Here is a 16,848-nt window from a genome sequence, read left to right on the forward strand (position 1 = left end):
CTCCTCCAACTTCATTGGCAGAGGTAATAATGGCCAAAATAAAAGTGCAGGCCTGTTTATCCTCATAAAAGAAGACAAAAAAAGTAACTGTGTAGATGGCTCTTTTATCAAGGCAATATTACCTACAATAGCGTTTAACTTTTAACAAATTGTAAATGTGTCAGAACACATATGGTCAGATTCCTGTGACTAGATGCACTTGAAGCAACTGACCACGAGGTGGCAGTAAGTACATCTCAGCCCTTACACTGCGTTGGTCCCTGTCTGCCGCTGGGGGCGCGCCTTCCCTGGTCCTCTCCGGTGGAGTGACGGCAGGATGGCGGAGGCAGGGGGACCGGAGACCACCGCTGCTGCCCGGTGTCCCGAAGAGTCGTCAGATAGCGAGCCGGACCAGGAACCCGGAACCCCGCAGAAACTGATCCGGAAAGTGTCCACGTCCGGCCAGATCCGCAGCAAGGTAGAGTGTTCGTGAGAGTGTGATCTTAATGAAGTGTTTATGGTGGTTTTCCGTCGGGCGGGGGGAGGCCCACTCAGAACTCCGTAAGAAAAACTCTCATTTTAACACCGAATCCCGCCTCAGCGTTCTGACTCGGTAAGACGGATTTTTTTTTTCTTTAAATAAGTTAACATTTATTAAGCGCATTCGGTCAGTGGTGGAAACACGGGGGCAGTTTGGCGCGTGTGATAAATGAATAGCTGTGTAAATCGGTGATATTTGCTGAAAATAAAGTGGAGGATTTTTGTTTGTGAACACAATCTGGATTTGACACTTTTAAACGGAGTCTATGTTCAAAGCCGAGAGAATTTTAAAGTAAAACAGCAGCTGCGCTAAAATTCTCCTTAAATTGAGGGGGGGGGGGGGGGGGGGGGGGGGAATTGTCACAATTTTTTACAGTAAGAATTAAAAAGTCAAGTATCTCGGCTTTTTTTTATTTTTTTTTTATCTATCTACACAATGTGCCCTTACTGTCAACCTTTGACCAAAAATAATAACAAACCCACATCTAAACGTTGACTTCAGCTCGGTATATTAAAAACCGGCTCCGTGGTGAAAATGTGTTGGATTTGCATCGTCCGTTACAGACCGGTATTTACAGGCTAGGCTAACTGCTGCTAGTCGGGGAGTCTCGGGCCCGCTGAAAAGCCTCGGCCTTTCCTACTGCTGCTTACCCGCCCCAGGAAGCCTGGATTCTGCGTGGCTTTGCTCTGCAGACCTGTTCTGTGTTGACCCTTATAACGGTCATGTGCATAAACATGTTACAATTTGCTTTTTCGTAATCTATTTGATCTGTATCAGTGTCAAATAGTTCATATTTTAATGCAGTGTTTGCGTGTACTTTTGAAGTGCGTTTGTCTGAGGATAAACTTCTTTGTCTTTCGGCTGTTCCCGTTAGGGGGCGCCACAGCAGATCAATCGTTTCCATCTCACCCTGTCCTCTGTATCTTCCTCTGTCACACCAACCACCTGCATGTCCTCTCTCAGCACATCCATGAACCTCCTCTTTGGTCTCCCTCTTCTCCTCCTGCCTGGTGGCTCCATCCTCAGCATCCTTCTCCTTATATACCCTGAGGATAAACAGTGAACTCAAACTAATCTGCTCTCCAGCTGCCTGCATCATGATGCATTCGGGAACGGGTCAAAGCTCACGGTTAACAAGCCCTTTCTCTTGCACGTTTGAATTCCATATTTCAGATGTGGTGTTTCCAACATCCGATTGAAATGCGTTCCATTACATCTGCACAGGAAAAGGACATCAAGCTCATTCCTGCAATATTTTCGTTCTTCATCTTGGAAGGGGAATTGTCATGATTTTGTGACCCACTGCAGTACTAAGAGTTATGGGCCTTTCACATTGAACGCGTCTGAAGCGTCAAATGCATCAAAAATCGGTCTAATAAACATTTGTATTTATTTACAGTGTCTGTTTTTCTGGTTGAAATGAGATATAAATAATCTACCAGACTTAAAAATAAATGTCCGAGGTTCCTTATGTTAAACAAGAAATGATCTAATCTGAAATAACAGGTGGTTTTAATTTACAGATGAAAGGTTTCTAAAGTACCATTTATTGATTTATTTAGCTATTTTAATTACAAGTGTTCTAAACTTTTTTAAACAGTAATCATAAATTTTGAGGTAACAAAAAACAAAAACAAAAACCAAAACATTTCCAAGGATTTTTCTTCAGAAAACTGCTCTATAAATGAGCAGTCCTGTGACACGTTTCTGTTTTATACAGATCAGTGGTCTCTGCCACTAGTCTTCCATGTTTTGGCCTGACGCGTCATTCCTATTGGACAGCGCGAAGGTATGTCACAGCTCAGAGCATCGAAAGTTGGATTGGGTTGAATTTTGACCGCGCCAGCCTGCCGACAAGCGGCAATGCACGCTCTCGTCAGAAGCGTCGGTTTAGCTTGGCTTTTGACCTGACGCATCAAAAAAGCAACGCGTCTCATTGAAAATAATGGTTTTTAGACGGATTTTTGACGCATTTGACGCTTCCGACGCATTCAATGTGAAAGGCCCATGATATCAAAGCCCACCACTCATATCAGGACCCGTCATCAAACCTTACGTACAAGAAAAAAATTAATGAAAGGGTAATTTTGTTTACTGCTCACTGTTAATCCTGATTTAAATGGCCATTCCATTGCATTTTTGCTTGCCCCCCCCCCCCCCCCCCCCGATTTACAAGAGTACACTTATTATTTTTTCCCCCACTGCTATTGATGCTGAGCTTTAAAGTGTAGGTGATACCAAAAACTCACTAAAATGATATGTTGATATTTAAAAAAAATCCTGAACAATCAAAGTCAATAAGTGCACAGGTGAAGGATAAACTACAGCTGTCTGAAGCCTGCACTCTATTTCAGCTCTCAGCCGCGGCTGTATTGTTGGTACATCATCACGGAACAGGACCTGTTGATTCAAACACAGATCAATTGTAAACACAGCGGAGGTCGAGCTGTTTTCAGACGATTTTTTTTTCTAGTGTGGAGCTTTTTTAAATCCATTCTGAAGGTTTTTCTGAAGAAGCTGTGAAGGACACAGACTGATGGTTTTGAGTCTTATTTAAACCACAATGAGGGAGAAGAAACCTTGTAGGAAAACTTTCAGTCTGACACCATTCTGTGTTCTGAACTCTGCCAATATTGTCATCACGGGTGATTATTAAAAATAAATAAATCATTTAAATAATGCAGTTGATTTCAGCATGTGGGTGGAGATGATAAACTGTTTTACTTTTTTTTGCCAGCTCTTTGATCGTAATCAACTGATCTGTGACATCAGAAAAAAAGTGATGAGGAAGTGTGGATTTTTTTTTCTTAGAAACAGGTACATACATTTCAAATCTGAAAAATGACACGAGGGACTGAAAATATGAGCTATTTTGAAAATAAATGTTCTCCTTCTTGAATATTCACCTTATTCAGCCCCGCCCACTTTTACAACAGAGGCATTTCCGTTTTTGTCTTAGGACGTCCGGTGAGAGGTGTTTTCAGTATAGAACAATGGAAGCTATTACACAGGTAGAAACAAAAACCTTTTTGAAAAGCTCAAAGGGATCGACTCACCCACAGGTCATAACAGAGTGGCAAGAGGACATGAAAAAGTCGCCCTCGATTACTTTTAACTACTTTGTGTTGTCACTCGGCGTGGACGGTTTGGCTATGAGGAAGTATGAGCTCCGTGCCGTACAGAGCTGCTGAAGCTCATATAAAAGCACAATCAAGTTAAAATACTACCCCATAAGTAGTACCACCGTAACGCCAAGATTACGTAATGTTAATGTACATATGGTGTTATTTCATGCACGGTTTGGTTGTATCAAACACCAGAAAATGAGTAAATAAGATAGCAGCTAATGCTACAAACACAGCTTACCTGTTTGTCTCAGTAGCATCCGCCGTGGCTTCTTCAACTGAGCGTTATAGTCCAACCATTTCTCTGGGTAAAGATCCAGTGGTGTGGGTTTTTCTCCATAAAATGAAAAGAACAGACATAGTGACGTCTGGGTGGATTTTTCAAATTCAGTGCCTTTAGTGAGCACCGGAGAGCCTCGCCTTTCAATGCTTGTCCACAGCACGCAGATCTCTCCTTTTCATGTTCGAAACATAGTTCTGAAAGCGATAGTTTCCTCTTCTTCCAGTTGTTGTGTCACCCATGAAGTGAACAATTAATGTTGCTCATGTTTGGACATTTCTGGCGTACCTGTTTCCCACGTAGCTAATCATCAACTCAGTGGCAAACCGGAAGTTGTTTGACAAAATGGAGCCGCCCACCCTGACTTCCTGAATAAGGTGAATAGTTAGTGTACGTTAGTAGTGTAACACATTATTATTAAATATTAATACCATTCACACAGGGAGTAAATAATATAGTCTTACCTGTCTGTTTCAGTGAGATCATCTTCAGTCTGATGAAAACTTATCCACCTTTACAAAATGACATCTGAAAAAAAATTTAATTCCTTATGTCCTGGCTAAAGGAAAGTCTATTTATCACATGGGAGTTTGGTGCCAGATAACAGTAATCCATTATTGCGGCTGATGGATAGAGTCTGCAGTGGGTGAATCCTCCTCTTGTTCCACCGCGGGCCACTTTGTGCCACAAGTTGAAAGACTCACAGTCCCTCATCTGCTCATAGCGTCTCAGTCTGCACGCAACAAAATTATCCCATGATCCACAGAACAATAAAATAAAATCAAATAATGTGAAATTACTGTTTTGCCTCTGTATCGAGTGGAGAAGCTGCAGACACCGTGCATGTGCACTCGTCAATATAAGTGTTCCACCTGCCAATCAAAAGGATTCTGGCGGGGAGAATTAATGGTTCTGACACCGAAAACACTGTGCAGCACCGATCTGAACCACTCAGTGGAAACGGGGCTGTCAGTAGCCTGTAAAAATTCAGGGGGCTGTTAAGATAATGGTTCCGATGGGAATCGCCCAAAAGGTCCTGGTTTTTAGTGGCGCGCAGTTCAAAATCTGAATATTTATCTCTTCAGTAACTGTGTACCAGGAAAGAATAAATTTCAAAAAGTTGTTTAATTTTAGTCTTAAATACTTCAAAAAACATTACATAGTGTCACCAACACTTTGAGCAACAGTTATTTTGGAGAGCTATCCAGATATTTGGGTGCATATAATGGATTTCATTTTGATAGAGGTACAGTTAGTTCCATCAGTATTTAGCCAGTGACTCATTTTGTAATGTTGGCTTTGTAACGGTAAGAAGATTCTGCAACAGTTTCCACAATCAGACTTTTTAGAATCAAAACCAGAATAGCCTTTATTCACCAAGTATTTACAAGAATAAAAGGAATTTGACTCTGGTTTGAACTGTACTCTCTGTGCGGGTGTTAAAACTGGTTCTTTTGGATCTGTCCTGGATCAAAGAGACTCTGTTATTAAAAAAAGTTACAGTTTATTTGATTTCGTGTGAAGTTGATCAGATCTGGTTCGCTGATGGACAAAGCTTGTGCAGGAGCTCCATCTGAAAAAGACCTCGAACACAGTTTACATAAATATTTTATAGACAGTCAGAGACAGTGGGTGGACCTGGATTTCTTTTGGCTTGTGGCCACTGAGAGGTGTGTGTGTAATCAAAAAGATAGTCATGTTTAAGCCATGTGCTAACTAGGTCAAAATTGTAAAAACAGGGCCGTGGGTTGGCGACTGACTGGTGAACCACTGCCTGTTGTTACGTCTTTTCACATAATAACAAGATAATGAAAGATGTTTCTGTGTAGGCTCTCAGTTGTCCAGGTGGTTTCCATAGTAGAGAAGCTTGAATCTTCGACTGGACTGGGTTGCTTGACGCGAGGACGTTTCACTTCAAATCGCAGAAGCTTCCTCAGCTAAAATTCTTGCTCTGGAAGTCTGACTTCTGTCTGACTCTTGTAGAGAAGAATAAAACAGAAGCCAACAAAAGCTGGAGTTTTAAACCTAACCAGACCCCTCCTACTGAGAGGCAGACTGCTATAGGCTAGTGACTAAACAATAGCTCTAATTAGCAACTATTGTGCTGTAGTTAGCACACCTAATCGCAGGACTGCTGTCCCTCTAATGATGGGATGGATGCCTTTCTGATGGCTCCCTTGATGACGTGAATGACTCATTACCATGAACAAAAGACTGAAACTCCTTTGACCTGAGTACCCCATTGTAAACAGGGGATAAAGTGTGTCTCAGACCCCCTCCCCGGTTAAGGCTGGGTTTCAAACGTTTCACAAAGAATGCCTCCTTGACCCCTCTCTCAAAGAGAGAAGAAATGGTTTGAGAGAGGGGTCAAGGAGGCATTCTTTGTGAAGCAGTTTTAACATAATCTTTCAAAATGTATATAAAGTGAAATCTTGATCCAGAATCCGGATTCGGATCACCTGCAGAAGTTAATGGAGTCTTCCATGGCCTAATATGTATCTGTGGTGAGAATCCGTGAAGTAGTTTTGACGTTATCCTTCAAAGACTATTCTTGGGATATTTCAGGGGTCTCCTGTGACCTCGCCTCCCCCTGCCTCTCTATTGGTCAGTTCCACAGTAGCTCATTCATGATAACTGAAGCAAAAATAAGTCAAATGCAGTGTTCAATTAAAACAGTCAATCTGAATTTTGTTTCAGACAGAACAGAACCAACCCACACAAATTTCAATATCCCCAAGTACATTTACAGATGACAAATACACAATGCAACACCACATGAAAATATTCACAATAATAAATCCAATCATTAATTGTAATTTGATTTGCCTTTTACTTGAAATATATTGAATACACAAAGTTAACTGTCTTTTCCACTAATCTGGTGCGCAAAAGTTAACAATATTTTAACCACTTTATCCAAGTTATTTGATAATTCGATATAGAAAGTAAGGGCCCTGTCCCACTGGGGAGAGGATTAATTGTGCATTAATTGAGTACACAAATTGCGGGCGTTCGTTGTCGTCCACAACAAAAATGGCCAAAAATGACAAATGTCCCACTATGAATTACGGATATATTAATAATATATAGCGAATTTATGATGAACAATCACGGTTATATAACGCATGTAGTGAGGAAACTGATCCGACACATTGAGATTATCACAGCAGTATTACAGGTGTATTATGAATCCATCTGCACGTGTTGCGTGTGCATGGCGTCTGCATTACAGTCATAAAATAAGCGCACTCGGGCCTTTCGGCATCACTATTCACACCAACAACAACATTCCTGCTGTCAGCACGCCAATTGCACGCTCCCTCAAATCTTGCAACATCTGTGGCATTGTGCTGTGTGATAAAACTGCACCTTTCAGAGTGGCCTTTTATTGTGGACAGTCTAAGGCACACCTGTGCACTAATCATGGTGTCTAATCAGCATCTTGATATGGCACACCTGTGAGGTGGGATGGATTATCTCAGCAAAGGAGAAGTGCTCACTATCACAGATTTAGACTGGTTTGTGAACAATACAACCCCTGGCAAAAATTATGGAATCACCAGCCTCGGAGGATGTTCATTCAGTTGTTTAATTTTGTAGAAAAAAAGCAGATCACAGACATGACACAAAACTAAAGTCATTTCAAAAGCAACTTTCTGGCTTTAAGAAACACTATAAGAAATCAGGAAAAAAAATTGTGGCAGTCAGTAATGGTTACTTTTTTAGACCAAGCAGAGGGAAAAAATGTGGAATCATGAAAAACAAAAGAACGCTCCAACACATCACTAGTATTTTGTTGCACCACCTATGGCTTTTATAACAGCTTGCAGTCTCTGAGGCATGGACTTAATGAGTGACAAACAGTACTGTTCATCAATCTGGCTCCAACTTTCTCTGATTGCTGTTGCCAGATCAGCTTTGCAGGTTGGAGCCTTGTCATGGACCATTTTCTTCAACTTCCACCAAAGATTTTCAATTGGATTAAGATCCGGACTATTTGCAGGCCATGACATTGACCCTATGTGTCTTTTTGCAAGGAATGTTTTCACAGTTTTTGCTCTATGGCAAGATGCATTATCATCTTGTAAAATGATTTCATCATCCCCAAACATCCTTTCAATTGATGGGATAAGAAAAGTGTCCAAAATATCAACGTAAACTTGTGCATTTATTGATGATGTAATGACAGCCATCTCCCCAGTGCCTTTTCCTGACATGCAGCCCCATATCATCAATGACTGTGGAAATTTACATGTTCTCTTCAGGCAGTCGTCCTTATAAATCTCATTGGAACAGCACCAAACAAAAGTTCCAGCATCATCACCTTGCCCAATGCAGATTCGAGATTCATCACTGAATATGACCTTCATCCAGTCATCCACAGTCCACGATTGCTTTTCCTTAGCCCATTGTAACCTTGTTTTTTTCTGTTTAGGTGTTAATGATGGCTTTCGTTTAGCTTTTCTGTATGTAAATCCCATTTCCTTTAGGCGGTCTCTTACAGTTCGGTCACAGACGTTGACTCCAGTTTCCTCCCATTCGTTCCTTATTTGTTTTGTTGTGCATTTTCGATTTTTGAGACATATTGCTTTAAGTTTTCTGTCGTGACGCTTCGATGTCTTCCTTGGTCTACCAGTATGTTTGCCTTTAACAACCTACCCATGTTGCTTGTATTTGGTCCAGAGTTTAGACACAGCTGACTGTGAACAACCAACATCTTTTGCAACATTGCGTGATGATTTACCCTCTTAAGAGTTTGATAATCCTCTCCTTTGTTTCAATTGACATCTCTCATGTTGGAACCATGGTTCATGTTAGTCCACTTGGTGCAACAGCTCTCCAAGGTGTGATCACTGCTTTTTAGATGCAGACTAACAAGTAGATCTGATTTGATGCAGGTGTTAGTTTTGGGGATGAAAATTTACAGGGTGATTCCATAATTTATTCCTCAGAATTGAGGGAGTCCATATTTTTTCCCTCTGCTTGGTCTAAAAAAGTAACCGTTACTGACTGCCACAATTTTTTTTCCTGATTTCTTTTAGTGTTTCTTAAAGCCAGAAAGTTGCCATTTGAAATTACTTTAGTTTTGTGTCATGTCTGTGATCTGCTTTTTTCTACAAAATTAAACAACTGAATGAACATCCTCCGAGGCCGGTGATTCCATAATTATTGCCAGGGGTTGTATTTGAGGGAAATGGTGATATTGTGTATGTGGAAAAAGTTTTACATCTTTGAGTTCATCTCATACAAAATGGGAGCAAAACCAAAAGTGTTGTTTATATTTTTGTTGAGTGTATATATTTATTTTTATTATTTTATTTTTTTATGACATTTTTTGTGGGTTACCTTAACCCGAGATCTATTTTTGTGGGTTACTTTAACCCGGGTTACCTTAACCCTTATACTTTTGCGGGTTACCTTGGGTTACCTTAACCCTATACTTTTGTGGGTTACCATATATATATATATATATATATATATATATATATATATATATATATATATATATATATATACGAGGTCTATTAGAAAAGTATCCGACCTTATTATTTTTTTCAAAAACCATATGGATTTGAATCACGTGTGATTACATCAGACATGCTTGAACCCTTGTGGGCATGCGAGAGTTTTTTCACGCCTGTCAGTTACATCATTCGCCTGTGGGCAGTCTTTGAGTGAGGAGTCGCCCACCCTCTCGTCGTTTTTTTCATTGTTTAGGAATGGTTCAGAGACTGCTGCTTTGTTTGATCAAAATTTTTTCAAAGCTGTAAGGCACAACTGAGTGGACACCATTCCATAAATTCAGCTGGTTTTCGGTAACGGCTGATGAGAGATTTTGGTCTGGTAGTGTCGCTGTAAGGACGGCCCATGGCGCCTGATGGTGATCTGCGCTTCGAGGCGGCAGCGTCTCGCCGTTTCAAGTTGAAAACTTCCACATTTCAGGCTCTGTTGACCCAAGAAATCGTCAGAGAACAGAGAGCTTTCAGAAGAAGTCGGCATGAGGAGTTTATTCGGACATTCCATTGTTAACAGACATTTTGTAATGAAAGAACATGCGGGCAGAGTCGCATGTCGGGCCGGACCTGACCGCTGGGGGTCGCAACAGGAAAAACACCTCCGTTGGAAACCTTAACGGGCAAGTTAGAACATGCCCAAGCTGTTAAACAATTTCTCAGTTACTCACTTGTTGAAAGCCATCAAAAGCCGCCTGAATTTTACAAATGGTTTTTAACACGGAGGTGTTTTTCCTGTCGCGGTGCACACAGAGTCGTCACGGAAACGACTCGGCGAATCTGTGCGCACGTCTTTCATTAAAAAATGTCCTTAAACAGTGGAATGTCCGCATAAAGTCCTCATGCCGGCCTCTTCTGAATCTTCTCTGTTCTCTCACGACGTCCTGGGTGAATTAAGCCTTAAATTAGGATGTTTTCAGGTCGAAACAGGCCGACGACGGCGCCTGGAAGCGCTGCAGGACATCCCGCTCTGTGGGAAGTCCTTACACCGACAGAAACACCCCATAATCTCTCATCAGCCGTTAAACTTTTCACCGAAAACCAGCTTAATTTCTCGAATAGTATCCACTCGGATATTCCTCACAGGTCCAGAAAAAAGTTTGATAAAGCAACGCGCGCCGTCTGGAGCAGCGTGTGAAACAAAGGAATTCAGCCGAGAGGGCGGGACCACATCTCACTCAAGGCCTGTCTACAGGGAAATTACGTCACTGACACGCGTGAAAAAACTCACGCATGCGCACGAGGGTTCAAGCATGATTGGTGGAATCGCACGTCATTCAAATCCATATAGTTAAAAAAAATAAATAAAAGGGTCGGTTTATTGTCTAATAGACCTCGTATATATATATTAACAAACCTCACTCACTCTATTTTAACGATGGGACATTTGCCTCACTTACAGACATCAATCTTTAGAATTTCCAAAAATGCACAATTTTATTAAAAAGGCTTGTGCTTGCCTTTTACAGATAAGGCCCTTTTGATGTCCGAAGGGATTCGATGTCATTCACGTTGGCTCAGTCACCATCGCTGAAATAATCATTACAATATTAATCCAGTAATTACCTTATTCAAATCACGTCGGGGTCACCACTTCTTGGGATATCTCAGGGGTCTCCTGTGACCTCGCTCTCACCCTGCCTCTCTTATCCCGCGTGTCCGTTGATTTGAAAGAAGGTATTAACCAGTCATTTAAATTTGAACACAATTACTCTGAGGGCTAGACCACCACTCAGAGATTTATTAAACAGAAATGAAATGTCACAAATTTTGACAGAATTTAAGTTTTATAGAATGAGTGAGATGAACAAAAACATACCCAGAAGTTCTGAGGGTCCCAGGAGCTGCAAGCTTTCAACCAGCAACCTGGGGTTCCAGCAACCTGACAGCAAGCAGGAACCCCGAACAGTGGGCTGGCTTTGTATTTATGCACCCTATGCTACTACAACATTTTTCTGCTAATCTTGGGTGCTGTCCTTCATCTGGGTGGTCTTGATCCCTCCATTTCTTGGCATGGTCCTGCCCACACGCTCTGAAGTCTTCTGATAAGGTTTTTGGGCAATTGCTAACTGAAAATCTGTCAGCATATCTTCAGGGCCTCACCGAAACAGGGACACATCACATTTACAAGACTTTTGAAAATGATTATATAAGTAACATATCTTCATGACAGCTTGCTAAGAAACTAAACTAATATTTGAACAAAAGCAAATCCATCCAGCCATCCATCCATTTTCTTCCGCTTTCTTCCACAAAAGCAAATGTAATTATAAATATAACATGCTTTTAATTTGGTAGACACAATACACAATTCAACAGCATTTGAACATATAACCCAAGAGTATTTGAATATATAGATACCATGTAATTAACCTTAGCTATTGTTTACGCCTTTAAATAAGCATTGATAAATATTGATCACTATGATCAATATTTTCTTCAATAGTTTCTTCCTGTTAAAAGGGAGTTTTTCCTTCCCACTGTTGCCAAGTGCTTGCTCACAGGGGGTCGTTTTGACCATTGGGGTTTTTCCGTAATTATTGTATGGCCTTGCCTTACAATATAAGGCGCCTTGGGGCAACTGTTTGTTGTGATTTGGCGCTATATAAATAAAATTGATTTCATTTGATTTATGAGCATTTGAGTAATATATTCTTCAACAGTGTGTTCCATCGCCGAATATCTATCTGTGGTGAAAATTTTGTCAAAATCCGTACAGTTTTGACATAATCCTGCTAACAGACAGACAGACAGATAAATAAATGCAGGTGTTTTCATTACATCCTTGGTGGATGTAATTATGGAATGCTAGAGATATTTATCTTAAAGACATGAAAACATCAAAGGTAGATAAAAACTGACTTTGTACAATATTGCCCCTTTACTAATTGTTTTATTTCAACAAGAGTTGAATGAATGAATCAATGAATTTATTTCTCACACAAACTCAACAGTAACAAAAACGTTGAACCTGGACTAATTTAATTTTCAAATGTAGTTGATTAAAAGCTTGCTGAATCCGAGCGTGCTGTCTTCTTCGTGCCGTCCTGTACCGAGGGCTGGAAATCCACTGAGCCGGAAACAACTGAGTGCTGTGCCTGCTCAGGCGAGTAATGCATCCTAAAAGTGGAGTCCAAATGAAGCTATTGTTTCAATCTTCCTGCAGCACATCTGTAGGGACAACACAGTGTCACGTCCATGTGGGCTCACAGGGAGAGAATAAAGGGTCCAGAGCACTGTTCTCACCACATGAATTTATATCACTTCTTTATATATATAATACACATACATACAACCCCAATAACAGTGAAGTTGGGGCGCTGTGTATAATGTAAATAAAAACAGAATTCAATGATTTTTAAATCCTCTTCAAACTATATTCAATTGAATGCACAACAAAGACAAGATATTTAATGTTCAAACTGATAAACTTTTTGTTTTTGTGCAAATATTTGCTCATTTTGAAATGGATGCCTGCAACACGTTTCAAAAAAGCTGGGACAGTGGTATGTTTACCACTGTGTTACATCACCTTTTCTTCTAACAACACTCAATAAGCGTTTGGGAACTGAGGACACTAAGGCCCAATCTCAATTCCCCTTGGCCCTACCCCTACGCCTATCCCTTTAAAACAAGGGGTAAGGCGAAGGGGTATGCCTCTAACTCAATGAATTAAGACACCCTAACTTAGTGGGGGGGAAAAAACTGCCTGTCTCATGTAGAACCCGACCGATATATCGGCCGGCCAATATTGTCGGCCGATATAAGCCATTTTCAAAGTACTCATTATCGGCTGAAATTTTGCCAATAGAACCCCGATAATTTCTCATAAACAGAACAGTTACTGAAATAATGTTTGTGTCTGCAATGTAAAATGTCCTTGCACCGTTTGTCCAGTAGATGGAGCTCTGACTCCATTCAACTGAGAGCTGTTTACACCCCTGCTTAAATGTGTTCATCACCAGCTGTAGTTCGCCCCCACACTGCACTGATCGGCTGACAAAAGCATACAAGTAAGTTTATAAGGATGTTGTTTGTAATAACTTTGCAATTACATTCACCCCACATTTCTCCCGTTTCAGTTCAACTCAGTTTGATTAACTCAGTTTATGTAGTAATGTGTCAAATGTGCTTCATTGCGTCGGTCACACTTTTTATTAAGCCCACGTTGTGTAGACTTTATTTCTAGCATGAAAAACTTTCGTTTACTGCTTTTTTGCTGCATTTTGCTCAAAATGTAAATGAGTCCACCCACCACTTTAATCATACCTTAGATCTTGTTCTGACTTATGGTATGGAAATTGAAGACTTAACAGTATTCCCTGAAAACCCCCTTCTGTCTGATCATTTCTTAATAACATTTACATTTACTCTGATGGACTACCCAGCAGCGGGGAATAAGTTTCATTACAGTAGAAGTCTTTCAGAAAGCGCTGTAACTAGGTTTAAGGATATGATTCCTTCTTTATGTTCTCCAATGCCATATACCAACACAGTGCAGAGTAGCTACCTAAACTCTGTGAGTGAGATAGATTATCTCGTCAGTAGTTTTACATCCTCATTGAGGACAACTTTGGATGCTGTAGCTCCTCTGAAAAAGAGAGCCTTAAATCAGAAGTGCCTGACTTCGTGGTATAACTCAGAAACTCGCAACTTAAAGCAGATAATCCGTAAGTTGGAGAGGAAATGGCGTCTCACTAATTTAGAAGATCTTCACTTAGCCTGGAAAAAGAGTCTGTTGCTCTATAAAAAAGCCCTCCGTAAAGCTAGGACATCTTACTACTCATCACTAATTGAAGAAAATAAGAACAACCCCAGGTTTCTTTTCAGCACTGTAGCCAGGCTGACAAAGAGTCAGAGCTCTATTGAGCTGAGTATTCCTTTAACTTTAACTAGTAATGACTTCATGACTTTCTTTGCTAATAAAATTTTAACTATTAGAGAAAAAATTACTCATAACCATCCTAAAGACATATCGTTCTCTTTGGCTGCTTTCAGTGATGCTGGTATTTGGTTAGACTCTTTCTCTCCGATTGTTCTGTCTGAGTTATTTTCATTAGTTACTTCCTCCAAACCATCAACACGTCTATTAGACTCGATTCCTACCAGGCTGCTCAAGGAAGCCCTACCATTAATTAATGCTTCGATCTTAAATATGATCAGTCTATCTTTATTAGTTGGCTATGTACCACAGGCTTTTAAGGTGGCAGTAATTAAACCATTACTTAAAAAGCCATCACTTGACCCAGCTATCTTAGCTAATTATAGGCCAATCTCCAACCTTCCTTTTCTCTCAAAAATTCTTGAAAGGGTAGTTGTAAAACTGCTAACTGTTCATCTGCAGAGGAATGGTCTATTTGAAGATGTTTCAGTCAGGGTTTAGAATTCATCATAGTACAGAAACGGCATTAGTGAAGGTTACAAATGATCTTCTTATGGCCTCAGACAGTGGACTCATCTCTGTGCTTGTCCTGTTAGACCTCAGTGCTGCTTTTGATACTGTTGACCATAAAATTTTATTACAGAGATTAGAGCATGGCGTAGGTATTAAAGGCACTGCGCTGCGGTGGTTTGAATCATATTTATCTAATAGATTACAATTTGTTCATGTAAATGGGGAATCTTCTTCACAGACTAAGGTTAATTATGGAGTTCCACAAGGTTCTGTGCTAGGACCAATTTTATTCACTTTATACATGCTTCCCTTAGGCAGTATTATTAGACGGCATTGCTTAAATTTTCATTGTTACGCAGATGATACCCAGCTTTATCTATCCATGAAGCCAGAGGACACACACCAATTAGCTAAACTGCAGGATTGTCTTACAGACATAAGGACATGGATGACCTCTAATTTCCTGCTTTTAAACTCAGATAAAACTGAAGTTATTGTACTTGGCCCCAAAAATCTTAGAAACATGGTGTCTAACCAGATCCTTACTCTGGATGGCATTACCCTGACCTCTAGTAATACTGTGAGAAATCTTGGAGTCATTTTTGATCAGGATATGTCATTCAAATGCGCATATTAAACAAATATGTAGGACTGCTTTTTTGCATTTGCACAATATCTCTAAAATTAGAAAGGTCTCAGAGTGATGCTGAAAAACTAATTCATGCATTTATTTCCTCTAGGCTGGACTATTGTAATTCATTATTATCAGGTTGTCGTAAAAGTTCCCTGAAAAGCCTTCAGTTAATTCAAAATGCTGCAGCTAGAGTACTGACAGGGACTAGAAGGAGAGAGCATATTTCACCCATATTGGCTTCTCTTCATTGGCTTCCTGTTAATTCTAGAATAGAATTTAAAATTCTTCTTCTTACTTATAAGGTTTTGAATAATCAGGTCCCATCTTATCTTAGGGACCTCATAGTACCATATCACCCCAATAGAGCGCTTCGCTGTCAGACTGCAGGCTTACTTGTAGTTCCTAGAGTTTGTAAGAGTAGAATGGGAGGCAGAGCCTTCAGCTTTCAGGCTCCTCTCCTGTGGAACCAGCTCCCAATTCAGATCAGGGAGACAGACACCCTCTCTACTTTTAAGATTAGGCTTAAAACTTTCCTTTTTGCTAAAGCTTATAGTTAGGGCTGGATCAGGTGACCCTGAACCATCCCTTGGTTATGCTGCTATAGACTTAGACTGCTGGGGGGTTCCCATGATGCACTGAGTGTTTCTTTCTCTTTTTGCTCTGTATGCACCACTCTGCATTTAATCATTAGTGATTGATCTCTGCTCCCCTCCACAGCATGTCTTTTTCCTGGTTCTCTCCCTCAGCCCCAACCAGTCCCAGCAGAAGACTGCCCCTCCCTGAGCCTGGTTCTGCTGGAGGTTTCCTCCTGTAAAAAGGGAGTTTTTCCTTCCCACAGTCGCCAAATGCTTGCTCACAGGGGGTCGTTTTGACCGTTGGGGTTTTACATAATTATTGTATGGCCTTGCCTTACAATATAAAGCGCCTTGGGGCAACTGTTTGTTGTGATTTAGCGCTATATAAAAAAAAAATTGATTGATTGATTGATTGATCCCAAACATGCTCAATGGGTGACATGTCCAGTGAGTATGCCGGCCATGTAAGAACTGGGACATTTTCAGCTCCAAGAATTGTGTACAGATCCTTGCAACATGGGGCGGTGCATTATCCTGCTGCAACATGAGGTGATGTTCTTGGATGTATGGCACAACAATGGGCCTCAGGATCTCGTCACGGTATCTCTGTGCATTCAAAATGCCGTCAATAAAATGCACCTGTGTTCTTCGTCCATAACAGACGCCTGCCCATACCATAACCCCACCACCACCATGGGCCACTCGATCCACAACATTGACATCAGAAAACCGCTCACCCACACGACGCCACACACGTTGTCTGCCATCTGCCCTGGACAGTGTGAACCGGGATTCATCCATGAAGA

General features: G+C 40.8%; 1 protein-coding gene across 3 annotated transcripts in view; it reads left to right on the forward strand.

Moving 5' to 3' along the window:
- The first annotated feature begins 264 nt into the window (after positions 1–264).
- LOC117509345 (diacylglycerol kinase delta-like) overlaps positions 265–16,848 on the forward strand; it is a 275,606-nt gene continuing 259,022 nt past the window's right edge. Inside the window, exon 1 of one of the 3 annotated variants that reach the window (XM_034169013.1) lies at positions 265–457. In XM_034169013.1, coding sequence (XP_034024904.1) covers positions 317–457 — 141 coding nt within the window. In that variant the 5' untranslated portion in view covers positions 265–316. The remainder of the gene's footprint in view (positions 458–16,848) is intronic. The other 2 variants (XM_034169012.1, XM_034169014.1) reach the window with 2 other exon arrangements.

The sequence above is a fragment of the Thalassophryne amazonica genome, chromosome 4, assembly GCF_902500255.1.
Source record: "Thalassophryne amazonica chromosome 4, fThaAma1.1, whole genome shotgun sequence".
Taxonomy (NCBI): Eukaryota; Metazoa; Chordata; class Actinopteri; order Batrachoidiformes; family Batrachoididae; genus Thalassophryne; species Thalassophryne amazonica.